The sequence below is a fragment of the Neovison vison genome, chromosome 13, assembly GCF_020171115.1.
Source record: "Neovison vison isolate M4711 chromosome 13, ASM_NN_V1, whole genome shotgun sequence".
NCBI classification, from domain to species: domain Eukaryota; kingdom Metazoa; phylum Chordata; class Mammalia; order Carnivora; family Mustelidae; genus Neogale; species Neogale vison.
In genome coordinates this window covers 134,436,589-134,463,054 of record NC_058103.1, presented here as the reverse complement: position 1 = coordinate 134,463,054, position 26,466 = coordinate 134,436,589, and the positions used below count along the sequence as shown (strand labels likewise).

Sequence of the window (26,466 nt, the reverse complement as noted above, 5' to 3'; positions counted from 1 at the left end):
GCAGAGAGGCAGGCAGAGAAGGGTAGGGCGAGCAGGCTCCCCACTCAGCAGAGAACCCGATGCAGGGCTCAATCCCAGGACCCTGGGATCATGACCTGAGCCGAAGGCAGAGGCTTTAACCCACTGAGCCACCCAGGCGCCCCCCGATAGCATTTTTATAGTACTCTATTTTAACTGCCAGCCTTTACGATATTTTTATCTCTTGTTCAGCAAAGGGCAGTTTCTAGATCCACTATTAACTACTAGCAAAAGAGACCTGGAGGTTCACTGGATGTTTCTGATTTTATATTTCCTCACCAACACGCTGCTCTCTGAGAGCATGTGTCAAAAAGGATTATCAGAATTCGAGTCACGCAAGTCAACTGGCCGAAGACAGTTTAGCAAATGGTCAGGGACACCCTGGATGGACATCTGACTCAGCTACAGCATTATCCATGGGGGAGGGAGGGCGGCCTTGACTGACAACAAACTGCCAGGCGACCTGGAAGTCACATCCTCTCCGTGACTTGCCACAGAGAACATGAGTTAATAGGAATAACGGTAATGGTAATGGCAGCCAACGTCCTCACGCTCTTGCTCTGTGCCACGCACTCTTTTGAGGGTTTTATCCTACAAGGCAGGTGTTAACACCATCACCCCCATTTTATAGGTGGAGAAACTGAGGCAGTAAATGGAAGTAATAAGCCTCAGATCACAGAGCCAACAAACAGGAAAGTCTGTACTCTTAGCTATTCTGGACTTGCTTTACTAGGAAGTGACCTGAAACTAAAAAAAATTCCAGGGACCCCTGGGTGGCTCAGTTAGTTAAGCACCTGCCATTGGCTCAGGTCACAATCCCAGGGTCCTGAGATTGAGTCCCACATTGGGCTCCTTGCTCAGCAGGGAGCCTGGTTCTGCCTCTGCCTGCTGTTCTCCCTGCTCATGCTCTCTCTCTCTCTCTCTCTGACAAATAAATAAATACAATCTTGAAAAAAAAAAAAGGAAAAAAAAAAAGATTTCCGAAATGTTTTCTTCTGTTTTCAGAAAGTTCCAAAACAAGCTAAAGAATCTGTTCTTGTTTCATTCTACTATCTTGATTACCCAAGTTGTTTATGGACTCTTTCTTACTCCATGCCAGTTGTTTCGGTTAATTTTCTGATTATTTCAGATCAACAGGAGTTAGAAAAGGCGGAGTACTGCAAGCAAAGAGACTCGAGTTCAAGCCCTGGCTTGGCCACAAACTTACTGTGCGAATCTGGTTGAGGCCACAGATTTCTCCTATTTACGAGAAGGGGCCATTCTTGAGCAAAACGGGTCCAGCGTGTGTCAAGTGTCATCTGTGAACTTAAGAGACTCTGCCTGTCGGGAGCAGATGGCTGGGGCCGGTTGCCAGGGGCTCTTTGCTCGGTCCTGGCTCTAGGCTGTCATGGTGGCCCGCTCAGCCCCGCCCTCCGTGTCTTGGCAGCTCACCAGCCCAAGATGTCAAAGAGACATGCTTGAGTTGGCCGGCACCCAGTGTGATATTTAGGAAGAAGAAAATAAAAGCGTAGGGATGATCACATTCTCTTAAGTAATCTTAAACGAGAGCATGCCACCCTCCTCACTTCCTCTGAAAGCACGTCTCATGTTTGCAGAGAGAATGACAACACAAATATCTTGGCCCATCATACTTCCCGAAGTGATGCGTGGGCTGGGAGTGTCTCACAAGATCCCCCATTTGAAAGGAACCAGCTTAGCTTCAGTGCCTGCTGGTCATGGTCTGTGTATGTCAGAGCCCTGAAATTATAGTGAGATTGTTATTTTAAGGTCTTAGACAGCAGAAGCAAATGGTAGAAGGTCTTCATTCGCCATATGCAGGCGGTGACCCCACTGTTGAGGGGAAATAAGATGTGGATATTTCAACAAACGCTATTTTTAAGATGTGCAGTCACTTTTGTCTTTCCGGTCTACCAGGCAAATCCATGGAGACCAGAAAAAAAGCTTAATAAACAATTTTGTAACTTTCCACCACCACCCCCCACCCCGCCCTGCAATTTGTTTCCCTGAATTACATATTCATTTGCATATTCAACACTACTTATCAAGGGCCTATCAGGCATCAGGAACTTAAAAAGACAAATTCCCATTCTCCGTTAGAAGATTTGAGAGACATTTTAGGAGGCCTAAGAACTTCGGTAGTTCTGTTTTGTAAATATCCAAGAATTCGTCACCTTCGAAACGACCGAGGGATGTATATGAAACACTAACAAGTTATTAAGTAGAGTTGAAAACTGACTTGTTCCTTGCTCCTCTAAGAATGTCCACTCTCGCCTTTATCTCTCTCCCCCCTTCGCATGCTATGGGGCCTTCAAATAGCATTCTTTAAAAGGCAGCTTTACGGCTTTGGAGGAAGAAGCCAAGTTCACAGCCAGTTTTGCCACTGCTGTGGAAAACAGCATGCATGTGCAAGCCAGCTGAAGTCATACGAACTGCAGGGATCAGGGCTTCGGGGGCCTCCACCACCACTGTCAAATCACTATTGGAAACAGCTTTTCCAAAGTACAGCATGAGAAATCGGGAATTCCTGTTCACGGCTCCCCAACCCACTGGGTTTTTAATCAGGCCTGGTACAACCCATTAGAGATCAGAAATATGAACACAATGCTGAAACCAAACAAGAGTATCTTCTGGGCTCCGAGTTTTGTTCAGCCTGGCTCCCTTCCAGCCTGTAATTATTGTCACTCACCAGTGATTAAGGGCACAGTTTCTGGCTAGGGAGACCCGCGCTCCAGGAAACTCGACCCAGGGCTGGGACCAGCTCAATTCAGCGCCCTTCCCTCCAAGCTCCCCATGTGCAAAGGGTCTAACTGCTCCATTTTTTAACCTTATCGTACTCCCTTCAACTTTGTCAGTCACTCGGAGGTAAAATAACTTTTGCAGAGGTCATGAGAAAACTATTCAGAATATTAATAAACTAGAAGCATTCAATGAAAGTGTTTCTTCTTGGCACTCTGACTTTTTAAGGGAGAGAGTCTGCTCTCAAGCTAACAAGCTCAAGTCAGTCATTTGGTAAAACAAACAAACAAAAACTACTTTTTGAATTTGGTTTGAGATTAATCCAGATGTAGCCTAACTCCCTGGACCTCTGTCTAGATCTAGAAGCTAGGAGATGGTAGAAAACCCAGAGGTCAGTTATCACGATGTCCATTTCATCAGAACATGAACTTCCCAGGTAAATTACCACCGTACCTGTTACCTACAAGTCACTCCCTCTGATGATACCGTGTTGTGTTATATGTGGATGGTAACCTTGGAAAACTGGCCCACTGTAACTTCCACCTTGAAAGATCCTTAATTAAAACTTCCTCAGGGGGTGCCTGGGTGGCTCAGTGGGTTAAAGCCTCTGCTTTCGGCTCAGGTCATGATCCCAGGGTCCTGGGATCAAGCCCTGCATTGGGCTCTCTGCTCAGCAGAGAGCCTGCTTTCCTTCCTCTCTCTCTGCCTGCCTCTCTGCCTATTTGTGATCTCTGTCGGTCATATAAATTGAAAAAACTTCCTCAGAAGTATGATTTTCTGACAAGGAACTATGATTTTCTTTTCCTTGCCTTCAAGGCTCAAGTCAAATTCCTTCCATTTGATAATGTTCCCTGGCCGGCCCTTGAGTCAACGGGTTTCTGTCTCCCACAGCAAGTTTATGGGATATCACTTTAGCACACTATAGGAAGTCGCTAGTAGGTGAATATTCCCCCCAGATGTCGGGTCGTTTCCCCAAAGGCAGTGAATTATGTCTTACTCATTTCTGAAGCCCTCCCCACCCTTATTCTGGAATTAAAACCCAGAACAGAATTCAAAACAAACAAACAGAAAGCTCCTATTGTCTGAAATGTATTATTAGTTTGTTATTATTTAGAGAAGAAGATGCTTTCAGGAAAAAAGGCATAATCAAATGACATACAATATTTCAGATGGTAGGAGAAGGGTCGGGGTGAGTATCACGGGCAAACTGGGTGCTCAGTAAAGGTAAATGTAAGGCTCTGAAGTATTATTCAGTAATCACTTATAATCACCATAAAGCTTGTCCCAAACCAGAGCAAATCTAGGCTCATTAGGACATCCTTAAAAAGCAACAATCAGGATGCCTGGGTGGCTCAGTCAGTTAAGCCTCTGCCTTCTGGGTCCTGGGATCTAGCCCTGCATCGGGCTCCCTGCTCGGTGGGAAGCCTGCTTCTCTGTCTCCCTCTGCCCCAGCTCTCTCTCATGCACTCTCTCGCTCTAATAAATAAATAAAATCTATTTTTTTTAAAAAAGCAACACTTTTGGACCAAAGCTTTATAAAAATGACTGGTCCTCTAACAAAAACAATTTCTTAAAAGCACCGTAGAGACCCACCTAAAAAAAAAAAAAAAGCTACCTTTTAGATACGTTTTTATCAATCATGATCAAATCAAGAGGAAGAAAAGGAATTCTGGTTAACTCCAAAATAACTAACGCATTCCGTCGTCAGGGCATCACCTTCAATCTGGCAACAAAGTCCACTTTGCGGTGAGGCTCAGACAGACCTTACCTTCATGAATAAACATCTTCTGAGCATCTTTAGGATGAAGTAGCACCAGTACAGGTGAAGGGCTTGCAGGACCAGGAGCTGGAGGTTGAGGAAGATGTATGAGAAGAAAGGCTCCAGGTAGTGCAGAGGCAGAATCAATGTGCAGTATAAAATCCTAAAAAACAAACAAACAAACAAAAAAAACTAGACCAAAGGATTTCATTACACAGTACTAGTGAATTTTCAGTGAGAAAACAAATACTTTTCCTCCCAAGGCATTCAACATTTATTTCATTTCTAACCATGCCCAGGAAATTCTCAAGGGAAAACAATATGATAATATTACCTTTTATATCATTATTGGCAAGCTACAAAAAAAAAAATACAGTCTGCCTCTGGGGAGAAAAGTTAAAGCAAATGGAATTTTTATGGTCAGGCTGCCTGCACTCCAGTCTCTGTACCTGGGTTTCCTCTCTGCAAGCAGAAGAGCCTACACGACCCTACTCGGCTTCCCCGGGGGTTTGTAGAATAAATAGGATAATGCATGTTTACCTAGGGTTATAATTGCCCTTCTGACACAAACTCGTGTATTAGGCAGCAAAGTGAATGGTGAATTTTACCAAAGTAAATTTTCCAATAAAAGAGGCTTTTAAAGTAGCAAAAATTCTATTATTACTTCCAGTTTCTAAAGCGAACTGCATGCTTTATGTATTTCGTGAACAGACTCACGGACATCATTCTGAGCTGCCCTCGATCACCCAGAACGCACAGTGGCTTCAGAAACGACTGCTGTAGGAAGGGTTTACCTGTTCCCTTCCCAGACTTCATACACTACCATGATCTTAGACTTGCTGGATTGGTTTGCTCATAGGTATATTATTCTAACTATAAAAATAATCTATTCATACAAAAATAGGAAAAAGAAGAAAAACAAATAGAGTTGCCCGTAATACCACCAGTCTAAACAAATTATATTGGAACTTTTGTGTATTATCTTCCAGTTTTTCCCATACATATTTTACTTTTTACATGAACATATGGTAAACTGACTCATTTTGGTGTCGTATGAATTATAATACATAAAGAGATATGTATCTCTCCTAAAAATACGTTCTTTAAGTTTTTAAGTTCCTTTTCCTTTTGGCCTTTTTCCATTACCGCACGATTTTATACCACAGAAACACGCTAGGCATGTAATTTTGTACCCTGCTTTTATGACTCAAAAATATGATACATAGAGCTTTCCATGTTAATGGATATACCAACATATCAGGGATCAGTAAACAATTTTGTAAAGGGGCAGATAGTAAATATTTTAGGCCTCTGGGTCATTCGGTTTCTGTTGTAAATACTCTGCCACCACAATGTGAGAGCAGTTACAGAATTATACCAATTAATGGGTATATTAAGTCAGAGGGCTGGATTTGGCCTGTGAGCTGGAGTTTGCCAACCCCTACTATATGCCATCCTATGTAACACCTGCAGAGAAATATACCTACAGATATCACTTATTTATTTAACTAATCCATTTTTGGGTAGATATTGTTTTCCAAATTTTCATAGTGTTATAGAGAATATTATAAGAATTACTTGTAAAGACATTTTGATAGAACTGTTTGATTATTTTCTTAAAATAGCTAAAATCCTTAATCAAAAAGTATACTCATTTTACATTTTAGGATACATTGCTAGACTGCTTTCCAACAAGACCACAATTTACTGTCTTACACTAGTGTATGAGATTACCTGCTTCCTTCAATCTTGACTAACATTGTACTTTGTCAGCCTCTATCTAAAAGAGCATCATGCTGTTTATATTTACATTTTTATTTTTTTATTTTTTTTTTTTAAATTGTTATAAGATCTTTTTTTTTTTTTTAAAGATTTTATTTATTTATTTGAGAGAGAGAGACAGTGAGAGAGAGCATGAGCGAGGAGAAGGTCAGAGAGCGAAGCAGACTCCCCATGGAGCTGGGAGCCCGATGTGGGACTCGATCCCGGGACTCCAGGATCACGCCCTGAGCCGAAGGCAGTCGTCCAACCAACTGAGCCACCCAGGCGTCCCTATATTTACATTTTTTTTGATTGTGAAGTGAATATATGTGTATATATACTTGTGTTTTATTTGGTAATTTTGATGTATACTTTTGTGAACTGCTTCTTCATGGTATTTGTCCATTTTTCTATCAGGGTGTTTACTTTTTCCATTGATTCATGAGTGCTTTCTACATATCAAGGGCAACAACATTATTTTTAAATCCTATTAAATATCGCCACATGGTCTAATTCTTTCAACCTTGTTAATGATTTTTGTGGCAAACTAACTTCTAAAATACTCTTGTAACCAAATTTATCATTTTTTTTGCCTTTCTTGTTTGCCTCTATGGTATGCTTTAAAGGCCTTTCTTATCTCTATCATTACAAAATATATTTCCCCACATTTTCTTAATATACTGGCTCTTTCACTTAAAATCCTGGTTCTGTGTAGCCTTGATCCAATTCTCCATGCATTTTCTCAACTGTAATATGGAAGCAATGAGTATCCATTCAATCCATTCAATAAGTGTTCCCTGAGCACCTACCAAAGTGCTACCTGGCACTTTATAGGAGACAGGACTAGGGCAATGAATAAAACTGACCCAAATCCCTGAAGCGGTAAGGCTCACATTCCAGTGCCTGCATTCACAGGGATTTCAGGAAATAATGTGCATCGTAAAGCCTCTTTGCCATTCTCGTTTGCTGGATCTGTAAGCAATTGTATGCCTTTCTCTGTATGCTCTCAGCCTACAATGCCCTTCCCCGTTTCAGCTGAGATGTCTTCACCCACCAAAGCATGGGCGCCTCTACATCAAAGCTCTCCGTGCTCTTCTGATCACCTCTCAATGTATACCAATTCCTCTAGACTCCCCCACTCCCAAGTCCTTGAGAGAATTTGGCCTGATTCAACCTGCCCTGCGGTCACAGTTGCTCGTACAAGATCACTCTTCCCTTGCTGGCACGCTTTCCGAAGGCAGTGGCCATGACATCCTCATCTCTGTATCCTCCCTTCCCCTGTTCTTGGGCCTTCCTCCTTACTGGATCCCCATTAGGAATTTGTCGATGTCAAAAATAACAAAGGAGGGACACCCAGGTGACTCAGTGGATTAAGCCCCTGCCTTCAGCTCAGATCATGATCTCAGGGTCCTGGGATGGAGTCCCACATTGGGCTCTTTGCTCGGCATGGAGCCTGCTTCCCCCTCTTTCTCTGCCTGCCTCTCCGCCTGCTTGTGATCTCTGTCTGTCAAATAAATAAATAAAATCTTTAAAAAAAAAAACAAAGGAAATGATTCAAAAGCATCTCCTTTATATATTCTACCAGAGAATGTGAATAATGTCTTAACTATGTAATTACTCATTGTGATCCAAACAAAGAAAAAACAAAACAAAACAAAACAGAGGGTGGGGTATAGTTGACCTGAGAGTTCTCTTTTCTTCAAGTTCAAGGGAAGACACAGAAAAGAGGGTCCTGGTTGGAAGGGACCACAGGAATGAGGCCCTCAGGTGGGAGGCATTGTAGAAAAGTCAAGGGCTAAGAGGAGACCAGTGAAGCTGAAGGGAGAGGAGTGGCAGGGAGGGGTGGTGTAAGATACAGGTGTGGAGGTGAATGGAGGTGCCCCCTGTTGGCTTTGCAAGATATGGCATCGGGAAGATTTGCTAGTTTTAGAAAGGGGAGTGATACACCCGGCCCAGATTCATCAGAGCAGCCTTCTGGGGCTGAGGCCACTTTTCTTGCCTCATAACCTACACCCAAGTCACTAAGCCTCCTGGACCTTGGACAGGGTGGAAGTCGCCCTGCCCCGTGACTGGGAGGCTCCAGGGAAACACACAGCCAGCTTTGCACACTGCAGCGTCCTAGAAATGGAAGAGACCACCATTAAAATACAGATGCCTCCAGAGAGAGCCAGCTACTGCCCCAAGGGGAGAGGAAAGGCATGGGCTCTGGGGCTGGCTAGCTGAGGATCCCGGCTCCCTTGCGGTTGGCAGCAAGTGACATAAGCTCTCTGGGCATCCGTTTCTTCTGTGAAATGAAAACACCACCACTCCCCTCATCAAACTGTTGTGTGGGCTTAATGATTTGTCAACTGGGAAGAGCTTCGCATCCAGGAAGCACTGGGAAAACGGTCGTTCTAGCCATGGCCGTGACTCCCGCTCTGACAACGCCTTTTCCACCCACCCCTTCCTACTGTGGAGAGCTGGCATTCCCACGACAGGGAGAGCAACACCCAGGGGACTGGGCAGCTGAACGGGCTGGAGTTTCTGCTTCGGGAAAGGAAGGGGAAGTCACTCCAGAGAGGGAGTGGGGACGCTGTGCTGGCTGGAACATTCTGTGCAGGAGGACGAGGGGACCAAATGGAGAGGAGCTCTGAAGGGGGTGGCCGCTGTGGCCCCAGGGTCAGTGGGTCTGGGGGCTGTGGTTACTCGGTCAGGACCTTTTTCTATCAGTCTACATCCTCAGTAGAGGATGGTCCAGTCTCAATCTCAACTCTTCTCTTCTTTTGCTAAAAGAAGAGTGGGAAGGAGAGAAAAACCAACCCCTCTGTCTTACTCAATTTTGTCCCAGACACGTGTGTCACATGTGTAAGCACACGCAGGAACACACAAACACATGTTTCCCTTCCTGGCCATGTGGAATTTCTCTTTCCACAGAGGATGCTCAGAAACTCCGTGCTTCCGGATTCCTGAAACCACTCTGCTCCGTCCACTGGCCTTTAATCTGCCCGAAAGGTTGCACTAAGCCCGTGACCCCGGATTGTGAACGTCAGACTTTTCCCTCTTTGGTTTGCTTTCCCACTTTCCCTCTAGCAATTACTGGAGTTTCCGTAGTTTGGAAAAAAAAAAAAATCACATGGTTGGTTTAAACAGTAGTTGGATTTGCTGGGCTAGATAAGGCAGCCACCAGAATTGTGTTTTCCTAATGAAAACTGGAAGGTGAAGGTCCTTTTCTCTTGCTAATTATAGGGGTGCGCATTCAGCCGTCTCAGGATAACAAAGACTGGTTCTACTGGTGAGTAATTGCCTACCTTATGTGTCAGGGATGCCTTACATTTCAAAGTGACTGTGTAGTGAAGGAAATTTAATAAATACTTAGGGAAGGCAAATTATGTCTGCTTTAAGTCATCCGATTTACTAATTGAATTTGAACGTATCTGTTCTGTGTTTCAAATACCCTGTTTCTAGTCTTTCCTAAGTTGCTGTGTGATCCTGGAAATATCTTAACTCCCCACCTGGAATATAAGTAGGGGTGTCTACATGCTTCCACAACAGTGATGACCTGAAGGAGAAAGCAACTGTTCCAGGTGAATGAGAACTGAAGGCAAAATATGATCTTGGGCCAGATCCAGTAGGAGGGGGTAAAAACATACTGGATCAATGGACAATACTGTGATTCGTAAAAGGATCCCCTTGTTCTTAGGAAAGACGCAGCGAAGAATTTAAGACTAAGAGGACATGATGCTTACAACTTGCAAATGATTCAGAAAACGCATGTAGATACATATATGCTCGTGCGTGCGTGTGTGTGTGTGTGTGTGTTGAGACAGAATGAGAAGGATGAGAGAAGGAGAACAGAAAAGAGAAAGCAAACAGGGCACAATGCCAACTAGTAAATCTGGGTAAACACAATACATTAAAATTCTTGGTAATAGGGGCGCCTGGGTGGCTCAGTGGGTTAAGCTTCTGCCTTTGGCTCAGGTCATGATCCCAGGGTCCTGGGATCGAGCCCCACATCAGGCTCTCTGCTCAGCGGGGAGCCTGCTTCCTCCTCTCTCTCTGCCTGCCTCTCTGCCTGCTTGTGATCTCTCTCTCTCTCTGTGTCAAATAAATAAATAAAAATTTAAAAAAATATTTTAAAAATTCTTGGTAATATACTTGAAAGTATCCTATATATTTGAAATTATTTCTAAATAAATAAGTGAATAAAGGGGTTTGGCTGAATTCTGGGTAATGTCCGTTATCCTAAAGTATGACAATATGAAGAAGGGTGATGGTTGGAGCTGTCCTTTACACATCTATGAGCTGCAGAAGTAACGAGCGCATGGGTGCGAGGGAAGGAGTTCCCGTGAGGGCACACTGTCAAGGAGACATTGAACAAACCCAGGTGGTGAAGTTCATCGTCTCTTACACAAGGTGTGCAACTGGAAAGTCTAGTTCAGAGATACACATCTGCGGTGGTGGCTCCAGGGAGGGGCCCCAGCTTCAACAGGGCCACTCTCTTATTGCATGAGCCTGTCCTTTCCTCTGGTGGCTGTGAGTCGGGCACAGCACCATCCCAGGAGGGCCTAGAAACCCACCAGGGCACCATGACACCGAGGCTCTGCCCTTGACTTATTTAGAACCCAGGCTCCAGGCTTTATGAGGATGGGAAAGGTCCCCTGGGTCCTTACTCTTGTCTCCCCTCTGCTGAGTGTCCACTAAGAGCACTGCTGTACTCTTCTAGCTTTGGCTTATCTTTTCTCGAAACTGCCCTCTCTCTGATAGCCATTCCAAGTACTTCTAGGGCCACACGACCCACAGAATTCCTTTTCACCTGAGGCTTTCCATGGGACTGTTTTCCTCTGCCATTGAGAGCCAGATCCTTGAAAGCTGAAGCCTGAAGTCCAGCGAACCAATGGTGGGGATTCCATAAAGTTACCACAAGCATATGTACCCTTGCAGATTAGCAAGTTCCTTACCTAAAGATTATTCACCTTTGGAAAATTTTTTTGAACATCCAAAACACAGGTCAATGTTAATAATCTTCAAATATATAGGTAGGGTGGTTGATAAAAGGATCTCTTCTGCTGCCCTTATGAACTCCTCCCACAAGGTAGGAATTGTGTCTCATTCATCCAGTGTATTCCCCACAACCTCTATGTGTGATGAGTTTAAGAAACGAACCAGCGAGCCAATACCTCCCCCCGTAAACTTCCGTTGAGACGGAGTGCTCCTTTCCTTCAGTGGATTAGCCTGGACTAAATTGTTATCTGCCCTTGTGGTTTATGGAGGAAACTGTCAAGAATCAGAGAAATTGTTTACCTGAACTTAGGAAGGTCTTTCTAGCCTAGTGATTCCCCAGCAGTATTTGTATGATATTCAAATAGAGATACATCCAATAATTCAAAAGCAGAGAAGCCATCTTTTTAAACAATTGCGGGCACCTGGGTGGCTCAGTTTGTCAAGTGTCTGCCTTTGGCTCAGGTCGTGATCCGGAGGTCTTGGGATCAAGTCCCACATCAAGCTCCCTGCTCAGGGGGGATCTGCTTCTCAATCTGCCCCTCCCCCTGCTCATGCACTCTTCTCTCTCTCTCTCTCTCTCTCTCTCTCTCTCCCCCACTCTTGCAAAAATAAATTAATAAATCTTAGAAAAAAATAAAAAACACTTGGGAATACCCTTAAAAAATATAAGCCTGAGATTTAAATGCTTTTGAATAAAAATGCAAACAAATGAGGTAACTAGGCAATCAGATTAAAGTAATTTGGCCCAGGCCGATTGGAATTCCTGTCTGATGTTGAGAGGAACCGTGTTATAAAAAACCATGTAATTACCACATGCTGACACTGATTGAGTGACAACTGGCTAAATAAGATTCCTGGGGTGGTAAAAAAAAAAAAAAAAAAAAAGCAGGAGAGAAGAGGGGACAGAGCTGTACCCACACAAAAGAAGCTCATCGGAGGAAAGCAGTTTGAGGCTGGGGAAAACCAAGGGAAAGTAAAAGAGAAGGAAAGGGAAGTGTAATGTATGGGCTCTGTTTCTTTCTCCCACAGTTTCCAGATAAATTTCAGATGGGCCAGTGTTCTCCCCAATGGACCCTTTGTCTACCACAAAAGGTGCAACGAAAGCCATTGTGAGGAACAGAGCAAGTGGTGGGCTGCCGGTCTCCCGTAGCGCCTCGGAAATGTCTGGATCCATGAAATAGGTCTATCATCTGCACATCGTTTGGGCCATAGTAAATTCCCCCCCTTCAAACTGAACTAATAAAATATCCTTGAAAAATGAATCTACGCTTACACATTTTAGACAGATGGTTGGAGCCAGGCTAACAACAAGGAACTGACTTTTCCTCTTTGGCACCGCAAGATGATTGTGTAACATGTTCAAGTGGATGGGAACGCTATGTAAGCCAGGGTAACACACCACAATGGATTCTTTCAAAAACCATCGAGAATCAATCTCTCAAACTTCCAATAGCTTGGTGAGGCTTTCCTCAGCCTTCCAAACAAGGAGGACCCGTCAACGTCAGTGTGGAAAAATTTTTACCAGCAAAAAAATTTTTTACAGTCGGGTCTGTTAATACTGGTTTATTTGCCATCCAACTCCCTGAAGACAGCAAACAGTGGTATTGGCTGCCCTCTGCAGTGGGCTGGTGAATTCAGTGAACTATCAAGAGCAAGAAAATGCCAAATGCATGCAACTAATTCTTCTTGAAATCCAGAAATGCTGGCAAGAGAACGGCTCCTTAAATCTAGGATTTTTAAAGTCAAGGGTGTGTGGGAAAGTAAGACACCACCTCCACAATCACTCAACCCCCGTATGATGTTTGGTTGTTTTCTGGGCAAGAGGAAGCTTGCTTGTTGATTTAAGACATCATGGGAATGTCTGAGGTTAACGTCCTTCATTGCTGAATCAAAAGCCAACCACAGCGGCAAGACTGCAAACCTTCTCAGACAGTTCCCTGGGACTGAGAGCTTCCATGGTGTATGTTTTTAAAATATGCCCACGAATTCTTTGAAATTATTCCCGTGGAGAAATGGAGTCTAATTTTCCTTCCCTCAAATATGAGCTGGCCTTAGTCACCTGGATCCAATGAAGAAAATGAGGTTGGAAGCAGCATGATGTGACTTCTGCAGGTGGCTTATGAAAGGACACACAGCGTCTGCCTAGCTCTCTTCTGGGCTGCTCACCCCTGAAATCCAGCTGCCATGCTACCAGGAGATCAGGCCATGTGATGGGATTCTAGCTGACAGGCCCAGCTGAGGTATCAACCAGCCATCAGCATCAACCAGTTGACTTTTTACGTGTTACTTCAACCCTGTGGTGTGAGGAAGTCTTCCAGAAAATTCCCAGCTCTGGCCACATCTAACTGTAACCACAACAGAGACCCTAAGTGAAAACCCCCACCTCGCTGGAGCCAGTCAACTCCGCAAACCATGAGCCATAGTAATAATCAATAAATGTTGTTATTTTAAGAGAGAGGTCTGCAAACTAAGGCCTGGTGATAAAATCAGGCCCGCGACCTATTTTTCTCTGGCCTATTAGCTCAGCTGGGTTTGGTACATTTTTAAAGGGTTGTAAATGAAATGAAACAAAGCAAGGAATAGTATGTGACAGCGACCATATGCAGCCCTTAAAGCTGAAAATAGCTCTTCTATGGCCTTTTACAAAAAAAAAAAACCACCTTGTTCAACACTGTCTTAAGCCATCAAATTTTTAGATAGTTTACTATGTAGTAACAGATAAACCAGAAAACATGGTACTTCTGGAACATAAGAAGAGACCATTGGTGGGCAAATGCTGGATTTATGGCATCATAAAAGTCATGCTGAAAAGCCATAATTCAACTATTACCTGAAAGTCAACACTATCAGTATCCGCTATCATACAACCATTAAAAGTTCACAAACACATGTGCTCAACCAAAGCAAAAGTGAGGGTAATGTGATTCATCAACCAAGGAGAGTATTATAAGTGTTGTGTCTCAGATTTTGATTCTAGATTAAATTTCAAATTCTTAGAGACTTATTAATAACTTTAATAAATGTAGCTAGCATTTGCCAATCCTTACTATGTTCTGGACACAATTCTGAACTATTTCATATGTATTACTTCATTTAAGCCTGTGACAACAATTACTTCCATTTTACAGATGAGGAAACTGAGACCCAGGGAAATGACCTAACATGTCCAAAATTATACAGGTCATAAGTGTGGAGCCAGGATTTGAATCTAGGCCTGACTAGCATCCATGGACTTAATTACCACACTATGCTGCTCCTCTCTAGAAAATGTCTAAGTAAGACACTGGTCTTGGTTTAAGCATGTAGCTGGCCTCCATAGGGAAGTCTGGCCAGACTTCCCTGCAGGCTAGTCAAGGATGACATTCACTCACTAGGAATCAGGTCTGGAATCTATATTCCTTCTCTTTCCCCTGGGACCCAGGATCTTCAGCAACACCAACCCCACTTTTCTGTTGAGGGGATATGAGACTATTAGACCAGCCCCAAATAATGGGTCATTATAAGTTCTTTCTTCCAAACTATCAAAGACTTCCTCACACTTCTTCATTTCCTGTCAATCAACATATGGAAAATTATGCTTGCTAAAGGGATGACTGTCAGAGGAGACACAATATCGGTTCTTCACTGCCAGCCCTTGGCTAAACAAAATCAAAAGGCTGATCAAGAGCCAATTAATATGGAAAGGATATCCAGACCATTGTTAAGACCAGTCAGTGATCATGGAAAATGAAATCAGTATCCGTTTTCTCATCTGTGAAGTAGGAGTGATAAGACCTTATCTCTATGATTTGTTGTATAGACCAGAGCCAAGATATACAAAGGGCCTCATCCAGTGTCTGGCATTCAATTAATGGTGGCTATATTTATTATAGTTTGTTTAACATAGAACATGTCTCTCTTTCAAAGAGCCGGTGATTGACCAATGACAGTTCAATGAATAAAGGGAAAAACTGTTAAACACAAAGAAAGATCCACATTCATGAAACGAGAAATAGAGTAAGAATTGCTGTTTACCCATTGGGTTGCACATTTTTGACCTCCCTTTATCATAAGCCTTTTCCACATTGGAAGGTGTTGTTTTAATTATTCATAAAAATGCCCCCTCCCTTTATTTTCTCCAACTGAACTTGGCACAAACAACCGGGCATCAATGTAGGAAAGAGACTTCAACAATGTGCCAAGGCCACCTCAGCATGGTGACCAAAGGTACATCCCAGCCCCTTGTCTACTCACCAGAAGGGAAAGATAATGAGGCGGCTGATGAAAAATATGGTAGAGAAGATGAGAAACAGGGTGTTACAGGTTTGCTTCCATCCGGCATAAGAAAACATCTTAGCAGACTGAAAACAAAAAAAGCAATTGCATTCAGATGAAGTGATGTTAGAATAAAATTCTTAAATTAAATATTTATAAAAGATGTCCAGGATTTGGTTCAAAGTGGTCTCTGTGTGGGGGGTGGGGGAGAGGGATGGATGGGGAAATGGACAAAACAAGGCTGGCCACACTGACCACTGGTAATACTGGAGGAAAGGCCCACTGGATCCATTATGCTCTTCTCTTTGCTGTTTGTTTGAAATTTTCCATAATAGAATGTTAAAAAAAAAGATATGTTTAAATGACTGTAATATTACTCCTGTCCTTCACAAGCCCTACAAGTTAGCCCAGTGAAAGTTAGCATGCATTTCATTGGGGCACTGATTCATTTTCTCCACTTAACTGATTGGAGAGCTGGATTAGAGAAAGGTTGAAATATGAGTGAAGATCTGGGCTGGGCTGGGCTGGGCTGGGCTGGGCTGCACACATTGCAATCAAGGCAGCTGACAAAAGGGGCAGAGTGAGGGGGCCACCCTGGGTGCTGTGTCCTGGTTGAAACGAAGTTGCAAGCACTGGATTTTTCCCCACTTATTTTATGCTAGTCTACACTGTCCATATGGTCTGCATTGAATAAAAGGAATTACAGAAAGTGTTTAATGGGGTAGTAGCAGGTTAACGGATGAGAATTCTCTCTGGCATTATCTAGTGGAGCCCAAGGCTGCATGGGAAGGTATGTGGACTTGGGGGTGGTGGGAGGTGGATAGGAGTTGCTGAGTGTAGGTCATCCCTCCAGAAGCGTGGCTCAGGTCTGCATGGTTTCAGGACTAAAACTGGTCTGGTAGCTCAAAGCCACTCTAAACCAAGAGAGGCAGCATACTTATACTTTGGGAAGGGTTTTCATGACGTTTTCCATACTCTGCCATATTTACCATGGGGTAAAGATATGATCAGATTGTGGAGAGGTGGGGGGCCCAGAAGGCAACAGACTCCAATGCTGCGATGGAAGGCTAGTCTGCCAAGTGGATGAGAGATGGGTATGGGGATCTGAGCCAGAAGTTCAGGGTGCTTGGAATGGAGTGTGGGAGTTGTTTGAAGAGTCAGAGGCTGGGCTAGGGTGGCTAGCTAGATGTGCACAGGCAGGAAGGGAGAGCACTTGTGAGGGCAAAATAGCATTCCTAGGGGTAAATACACACACAGAATATTCCCAGCTGTGCAATGATGGAGATCGACAGTCACTCTGGTCCTTTGCTAAGCGTGAGTCAGGATACTGTTCAAGCATTGGGCCCTGCATACAAACTTGAACATGGGGGAAACAAGAGGATCAGGAGGAGGCATGAAGAAGACAGAGGTTCCTTCTAAGTCAGAGTTCTAGATGTTAAGGTTGTTTTTCCTTTCCAAGAAAAGGCTAAAAAATGACTCACACCAACTGTCTTGAGGAATATGAAAGATTAACAGTCACCATCTTTAGGAGGGTCTCAACAAGGCCAAAAGTTGTTCCATGTCTGGGTTCAATGAGCACTTGCCCGAGAAGACAACCACAAAAGCCAACTACTCGAGGAAGTTATGGACCAGGCATCCTTGGAGGATATCAGAAATCAGCCCCCGTGCCACAGCTTCATGGTGCCTCTTCCAAGATGGTGGAAGGTACTGGCCTTGCTCATTGAATCTCAGGTTAGATCATGGTTTGTGAATCAGGAATGATTCATGATCATTAACAACATGAGGCCGTTCTCATAGTTTATCTGCAAAGGGACCTCTGAGTCTGACATTTCATTTTCCTTCTGTTTGCTTTTTTTTTTTTTTTTTTTCACCTAAGAAGCTCAGAACATTTTCCAACAGTAATGAGCTAAACCTCACGATATACCCTAAGGAGAAGATATGACTTCTCATATTACTGCCAAGGACAGAAAACAAAGCATTAAGTGATTTGCCCCAGTCACCTAGGGAGTCATAGCATGTCAGGGATGGGGTCGGGGAGAGTGGGCAGGGACAACCCAGAGCTTATTCCCAGTCTCCACATCTAACTCCTTTTTAACAACACAATGAAGATTTTTTTTTTTTTTTTTTACAGTGGATACACACCAAAGGCTAGAGTGCTTAAAATCAACAGAGTAGGGGACAAGATGGCGGGGTACTAGGAAGAGGCGTCTTTTCAGCTGGTACCCCAAAGTGAGCTGATTACCTACCAAAGAACTCTGATCACCCATGAAATCAGCCTGAGATCAGAATTATACACGTCTGGATCTCTACAGGGGCAGAAGACGCCAGTGAGCAGGTAAAGCGGAATGGGAACAGCGGACTGATATCGGAAGATAAACAAAAGGGGGAGGGAGCCACCAGAGGCGACCGGTGCAAAAGTAATACCCCGATACGAGCGAGAGTGCCCTGCGTCTGGGGACCAGCATTAACTCGGAGACTGGTTGAAAGCACTCCAAAAGAGCAAAGGATCGCGGGGGCAAACTGTGGGAATCGGGGCGGCTAGGGACAGGGGCTTGAGTCCCCGGTCCCAGACGGCCTCCCCGGCGCGGAGGCAGAGAGAGTGCGGCGGAGAAACCGGCTCCTGGTCCCTAAGCCGCCAGCGTGCCCCAGAGCGCGGGGTTCCGGCTCCTGTGAGGGGATGGGAGCCGGTCTGCAGAACGCGCGCTAGCCCTACCACAAAGCTTGAGATGCGCGTGCACGTCGCTCCAGCTCTCCTGGGTTTCTAAGGCCCTGGGGCGCTTCTTGACCCGGGCCATTGTTTCAAAGTCTAAGCCTCGCGCCCGCGAAACTCTTCCCCGGACAGAGGCGCGCAAAAGCCCAGCCTGCGGCTTACGGACCAGCGCCCCGTTCTCAGTGCCCCAGACGCGCGCCCGACCCACAGCCGCCTCTGAAAAGAGGTGCGCGCAAGCCGGGCACTCCCAGCCCCGGCCAGCGGCAAAATCTCAGTGTGCGATCGCTGCTTGGAACCTCTCTGGCGGTCAGGAGCTCCCAGACAGCCGCCACTGCCTTGGCTTTGGGGACGAGCAAAAGATCCTGCGCCCCCAGGGTCTTTAACTTGGAACCTGCACTGCCAGCATCCAAGGGGGAATTTATTCAGCTTCTGCACCCAGACTGAGGCTTCTGAGACGGAGATCAGGAAGTGTTCCAGGGTGCACCTTGACTGCACCAGAGTTGATACATCCAGCTACATCTGTTCAGTCTTCTCCCACCAAAATGACTAGGAGGAGGAATGCCCAACAGAAGAAAAATACAGAGGATGGACCTTCCGCAACAGAGCTAACGGCTATCAACATAGACAATATGTCGGAAAGAGAATTCAGGCTAACAATTATCCAGGCAATAGCTAGGTTGGAGAAAGCCATGGATGACCAAACAGAATTGATTAGAGCCGAACTGAAAGCGACCAGACAGGATGTTCACAATGTTAGGGCGGAGCTTAAAGCTACCAGGGAGGAGGTCCACAATGCTCTCAATGAGTTCCAATCCAATCTAAACTCTCTCAAAGCTAGGGTAACTGAGACAGAAGATAGAATTAGTGATCTGGAAGACAAACAGATAGAGAGAAAGGATCAGGAGGAAGCCTGGAACAAACAGCTTAGATCCCACGAAAGCAGAATTAGGGAAATAAGTGATGCCATGAAGCGTTCCAACGTCAGAATTATTGGAATTCCTGAAGGGGAGGAGAAAGAAAGAAGTCTAGAAGATGTCGTGGAACAAGTCCTTCATGAAAACTTTCCGAATCTCGCGAATGAAACCAGCGTTCATGTACTAGAGGCTGAACGGTCTCCACCCAAGATTATACACTCCAAAAAAACATCACGACACCTGATAGTCAAATTGAGAAATTATAATTGTAGGTATAATCTCTTGAAAGCTGCCAGGGCAAAGAGGCTCCTTACTTACAGAGGGAAGCCCATCAGAATAACGTCAGACCTGTCCACAGAGACCTGGCAAGCCAGAAGAGGCTGGCAAGATATATTCAGGGCACTAAATGAGAAGAACATGCAGCCAAGAATACTTTATCCAGCAAGACTGACATTCAAAATGGATGGAGAGATAAAGAGTTTCCAAGACCGGCAAGACTTAAAAGACTATGCAACCACCAAGCCGATACTGCAGGAAATATTAAGGGGGGTTCTATAAAAGAGGAAAAATCCCAAGAATAGCATTGAACAGAAATATAGAGACAGTCTACAGAAAGAAAGACTTCAAAGGTAACTCGATGTCAATAAAAACGTATCTATCAATAATCACTCTCAATGTGAATGGCCTCAATGCACCCATAAAACGGCACAGGGTTGCAGATTGGATAAAACGACAGGACCCATCCATATGCTGTCTACAAGAGACCCATTTTGAACCTAAAGATACATGCAGACTGAAAGTGAAGGGGTGGAGAAGCATCTTTCATGCCAATGGGACTCAAAAGAAGGCTGGGGTAGCGATTCTCATATCAGATAAATTAGACTTCAAACTAAAGACTGTAGTCAGAGATACAGAAGGACACTACATAATCCTTAAAGGGACTATCCACCAAGATGATCTAACAATTGTAAATATCTATGCTCCCAATATGGGAGCAGCCAATTACTTAAGAAAACTGTTAATCAAGATAAAGAGTCATATTGATATGAATACACTAATCGTAGGTGATCTTAACACGCCTCTTTCAGAATTAGACAGATCATCGAAGCAGAAAATCAATAAAGAAACAAGAGCATTGAACGACACATTGGACCAGATGGACCTCATAGATATATACAGAACATTCCACCCTAAAACAGCAGAATACTCATTCTTCTCAAGTGCACACGGAACCTTCTCCAGAATAGACCACATACTGGGTCACAAATCAGGACTCAGCCGATACCAAAAGACTGAGATTATTCCCTGCATATTCTCAGATCACAATGCTTTGAAACTGGAGCTCAATCACAAGGAAAAGTTCCGAAGGAACTCAAACACCTGGAAGCTAAAGACCACCTTGCTTAAGAATGCTTGGATCAACCAGGAGATCAAAGAAGAACTGAAACAATTCATGGAAACCAATGAGAATGAAGACACTTCGGTCCAAAACCTATGGGATACAGCAAAGGCGGTCCTAAGGGGAAAATATATAGCCATCCAAGCCTTGCTCAAAAAAATTGAAAAATCCAGAACACACCAGCTGTCTCTACACCTTAAAGAACTGGAGGATCAACAACAAATCAAACCAACTCCACACATAAGAAGGGAAATCATCAAGATTAGAGCTGAGATCAATGAGGGAGAAACCAGAGATACAGTAGAACGTATCAATGAAACTAGAAGCTGGTTTTTTGAAAGAATCAATAAGATCGATAAGCCACTGGCTACACTAATCCAAAAGAAAAGAGAGAAATCCCAAATTCATAAAATTATGAATGAAAGGGGAGAGATCACAACTAACACCAAGGAAGTAGAAACAATCATCAGAAGTTACTACGAACAGTTATATGCCAATAAGCTTAGCAACCTTGATGAAATGGATGCATTCCTGGAAAAATATAAACTACCAAAATTGAACCAGGAAGAAATCGACAACCTGAATAGACCGATATCTAATAACGAGATTGAAGCAGTGATCAAAAATCTCCCAAAAAACAAGAGCCCAGGACCTGACGGATTCCCTGGGGAATTCTACCAAACCTTCCAAGAAGAAATAACACCTATTCTCCTGAAGCTGTTTCAAAAAATTGAAGCAGAAGGAAAACTTCCAGACTCTTTCTATGAAGCCAGCATTACCCTGATCCCCAAACCAGGCAAGGACCATACCAAAAAGGAGAATTTCAGACCAATATCACTGATGAATATGGATGCTAAGATTCTCAACAAGATCCTAGCCAACAGGATCCAACAACACATTAAAAAGATTATCCACCATGATCAGGTGGGATTCATCCCTGGGCTACAAGGATGGTTCAACATTCGTAAATCAATCAATGTGATACAACAAATTAATAGAAGAAGAGAGAAGAACCACATGGTCCTCTCAATTGATGCAGAAAAAGCATTTGACAAAATCCAACATCCGTTCCTGATTAAAACGCTTCAAAGTATAGGGATAGAGGGAACATTCCTGAACCTCATCAAATCTATCTATGAAAGACCCACAGCAAATATCATCCTCAATGGGAAAAAGCTTGCAGCCTTCCCGTTGAGATCAGGAACAAGACAAGGATGCCCACTTTCACCACTCTTGTTCAACATAGTATTAGAAGTCCTAGCAACAGCAATCAGACAACAGAGAGAAATAAAAGGTATCCAAATTGGTAATGAAGAAGTCAAACTCTCTCTCTTCGCAGATGACATGATTCTTTATATGGAAAACCCAAAAGACTCCACCCCCAAACTACTAGAACTCATACAGCAATTCAGCAGCGTGGCAGGATACAAAGTCAATGTGCAGAAATCAGTGGCTTTCTTATACAGTAACAAGGAAAATACAGAAAGGGAAATTAGAGAATCGATTCCATTTACTATAGCACCAAGAACCATAAGATACCTGGGAATAAACCTAACTAAAGAGGTAAAGGATCTATACTTGAGGAACTATAGAACACTCATGAAAGAAATTGAAGAAGACACAAAAAGATGGAAGACCATTCCATGCTCTTGGATCGGAAGAATAAACATCGTTAAAATGTCTATACTGCCTAGAGCAATCTATACTTTTAATGCCATTCCGATCAAAATTCCACCGGCATTCTTCAAAGAGCTGGAGCAAATAATCCAAAAATTTGTATGGAATCAGAAGAGACCCCGAATCGCTAAGGAAACGTTGAAAAACAAAAATAAAGCTGGCGGCATCACCTTACCTGATTTCAAGCTTTATTACAAAGCTGTGATCACCAAGACAGCATGGTACTGGCATAAAAACAGACACATAGACCAGTGGAACAGAGTAGAGAGCCCTGATATGGACCCTCAACTCTATGGTCAATTAATCTTCGACAAAACAGGAAAAAATATACAGTGGAAAAAAGACAGTCTCTTCAATAAATGGTGCTGGGAAAACTGGACAGCTATATGTAGAAGAATGAAACTCGACCATTCTCTTACACCGTACACAAAGATCAACTCAAAATGGATAAAAGACCTCAACGTGAGACAGGAATCTATCAGAATCTTAGAGGAGAACATAGGCAGTAATCTCTTCGATATCAGCCACAGCAACTTCTTTCAAGATACGTCTCCAAAGGCAAAGGAAACAAAAGCGAAAATAAACTTCTGGGACTTCATCAAAATCAAAAGCTTCTGCACAGCAAAGGAAACAGTCAAAAAAACAAAGAGGCAACCCACGGAATGGGAGAAGATATTTGCAAATGACAGTACAGACAAAAGGTTGATATCCAGGATCTATAATGAACTCCTCAAACTCAACCCACACGAAACAGACAAACACATCAAAAAATGGGCAGAAGATATGAACAGACACTTCTCCAATCAAGAAATACAAATGGCTATCAGACACATGAAAAAATGCTCATCATCATTAGCCCTCAGGGAGATTCAAATTAAAACCACATTGAGATATCACCTTACACCAGTTAGAATGGCCAAAATTAACAAAACAGGAAACAACATGTGTTGGAGAGGATGTGGAGAAAGGGGAACCCTCTTCCACTGTTGGTGGGAATGCAAGTTGGTGCAGCCTCTTTGGAGAACAGTGTGGAGATTCCTCAAGAAATTAAAAATAGAGCTTCCCTACGACCCTGCAATTGCACTCCTGGGTATTTACCCCAAAGATACAGATGTCGTGAAAAGAAGGGCCATCTGTACCCCAATGTTTATAGCAGCAATGGCCACAGTCGCCAAACTATGGAAAGAACCAAGATGCCCTTCAACGGATGAATGGATAAGGAAGATGTGGTCCATATACACTATGGAGTATTATGCCTCCATCAGAAAGGACGAATATCCAACTTTTGTAGCAACATGGACGGGACTGGAAGAGATTATGCTGAGTGAAATCAGTCAAGCAGAGAGAGTCAATTATCATATGGTTTCACTCATTTGTGGAGCATAACCAATAGCATGGAGGACAAGGGGCGTTAGAGAGTAGTAGGGAATTTGGGTAAATTGGAAGGGGAGGTGAACCATGAGAGACTATGGACTCTGAAAAACAGTCTGAGGGGTTTGAAGTGGCGGGGGGGTGGGAGGTTGGGGTACCAGGTGGTGGGTATTATAGAGGGCACAGCTTGCATGGAGCACTGGGTGTGGTGAAAAAATAATGAATACTGTTTTTCTGAAAATAAATAAATTGGGAAAAAAAACAAAACAAAACAAAAAAAAAAAAAAAAAAAAAAAAAAAAAAAAAAAAAAAAAAAATAAAATAAAAAAAAAAAAAAAAAAAAAAAAAAAAAAAAAAAAAAAAAAAAAAATCAACAGAGTAGCATCAAGTTCTTAAGTCATGGCCAATGTGGTCTTAATTATAGGCAGGGTTACCGAGATACGATCAGAGGCAGAGGTAATTATAACAGATATGGCTACATTGAGACAACAACACATGGGAAAACTGGCACAATCCTTCTTCTGCTAAGCCATTTGCTGCCCTGAGTAATCTTTGCCTTTGGAATGGGATTTATATGTCTAATGCCAATTACACAGAAGAAACAAAATTCTGTACACATTTAATATTTTAACAGTAGCCAGTGGCTCTGAAATGGCTTCAAATGACTTCTGGTTACAACTATAACAGGGTTTAGCAAACTACCATCCAGCCAATGGGCTAAAGGTAGTCACTCTGTAAGGGTGGGTTTCACATTTTTAAAGGGGTATGAGAAAAGAAAAAGCAAACAGTCAGAAAAGAAGATGATATGGCAAGAGATTCTACAGTGCCCACAAAATTGATTTACTATCTGGCCCTTCACCAGAAAGTTTGGTGAACCCTGATCTAGAAGAACAAGATGCTATCAAATTGAATTTCTCCCATACCAACTTACATTCAGCTATTAACCCTTCAAGAGGCAATCCTGCACACGAGATGGGCAAGCATTATTTTCCTCGGCTTCATTATAAGTGAAGATATTTAGAGGACAAACTTATGGCTCTGGGAAATGTGGCCCTAAGTACAGCAGGAGAGCTGGTGGGCAAGAGGGCTGCTGGGTCACTGCCTCAGGGCAAACAGGAACCAATACATAACAGAGACAAGTAGAGAAAACAATCCTAATTTGCTTTGTTACTCCTGTTGTGTGTTGCTTGGGACGAGGAAGACTCTTGTTTTAATGTCCCCTGCTCCAAAACATTCCTCCCTTAGGAAATAAATGCCACTTGAAGAAACATCAGCTCTCGTTCTTTAAAACTGGAGGAGGATCCCTGTCTGGCCAGTGTGGCCCTTCAATGGGTATTTGGCTTTGGCTTAAGTCAATATATGGTACCATCCAACATTAAGAATCCATAAAGCCACAAATCCACATTTTCCTTTTAAACAATTAGAGTTCATTCCTTCCTCAAGTTATCTCACCTTACTTCCTGAGCTAGTATCTGCAGGCAACTTGTACAGGTGGAATCCCATGGGTTAACCTCTCTCAAGTACTGTGGAGAAGACTGGAGACTAAACACTAAAAGCTTTCATTTCTCTAAACTTGAAGCACCCGAAGACCCAGAGACATCCTCAGACTTTGGGTGTTTTCAGGACAGGGAGGCTTGCTAAATCACTCCCAGACCGTTCTCCCAGGGAGGAGTTCCAGAAACCCAAGACATGGTACTGCTATTACTTTTTTAAAAAAATTTTTTATTTTTTATAAACATATATTTTTATCCCCAGGGGTACCGGTCTGTGAATCGCCAGGTTTACACACTTCACAGCACTCACCAAAGCACATACCCTCCCCAATGTCCATAACCCCACCCTCCTTCTCCCAACCCCCCTCCCCCCATGGTACTGTTATTACTTTTTTAATGGCAAACGTTTACCTCCAGCCAAATGTCTGCCACATCATGCACAATCATCACGAGGGTCCCACTGCGAATATAATTAGCGCACCAAGAGAAGCTCATCAAACTAAGAGCAGCCAGGTGGTGGATGACATGAGCTAGAAAATCCTACAAAAGGAGAGGAAAATAGAAGCTATTAGGCAAATGCAGTTATTTACTAATCACTGGAAGTGCTAACAACAATAACAATAATAATAATAATATTTTTCGAAAAACAACTTTTAAAATTAACCTATAATGTATTATTTGCTTCAGGGGTACAGGTCTGTGAATCATCAGTCTTACACAGTTCACAGTACTCACCATAGCACATACCATCCTCAAAGTCCATCACCCAGCCACCCTCTCCCTACTGCCCCACCCCCAAGCAGCCGTCAGTTTGTTTCCTGAGATTAAGAGTCTCTTATGGTTTGTCTCCCTCCCCAGTCCCATCTTGTTTCATTTTTCCCACCCTTCCCCCCACAGCCCCCTACACTGCCTCTCAAATTCCTCATATCAAAGAGATCATATGATAATTGTCTTCCTCTGATTGACTTATTTCACTCAGCATAATACCCTCTAGTTCCAACCATATCACGGCAAAAGGCAAGATTTCACAAAAAACCAACAACTTACATCTGAATGTTTTGAAATTTGTAAAATGCTTTCACTTTGATTCTTTTTTTTTTCATTTATTTATTTTCAGCATGTTATCATTATTTTTTCACCACACCCAGTGCTCCATGCAATCCGTGCCCTCTATAATACCCACCACCTGGTACCCCGACCTCCCACCTCCCCGCCACTTCAAACCCCTCAGATTGTTTTTCGGAGCCCATAGTTTCTCATGATTCACCTCCCCTTCCAATTTACCCCAAACCCCTTCTCTCTAACTCCCCGTGTCCTCCATGCTTTTTGTTATGCTCCACAAATAAGTGAAACCATATGATAATTGACTCTCTCTGCTTGACTTATTTCACTCA

General features: G+C 43.4%; 1 protein-coding gene across 2 annotated transcripts in view; it reads right to left on the bottom strand.

The window, feature by feature from the left end:
• CERS3 (ceramide synthase 3) overlaps positions 1 to 26,466 on the bottom strand; it is a 107,511-nt gene that overhangs the window by 24,319 nt on the left and 56,726 nt on the right. For both annotated transcript variants that reach the window (XM_044231162.1, XM_044231163.1), the window contains 3 exons: positions 25,484 to 25,612; positions 15,488 to 15,594; positions 4,523 to 4,676 (listed from right to left, as the gene is read on the bottom strand). In XM_044231162.1, coding sequence (XP_044087097.1) covers positions 4,523 to 4,676; positions 15,488 to 15,594; positions 25,484 to 25,612 — 390 coding nt within the window. The remainder of the gene's footprint in view (positions 1 to 4,522; positions 4,677 to 15,487; positions 15,595 to 25,483; positions 25,613 to 26,466) is intronic.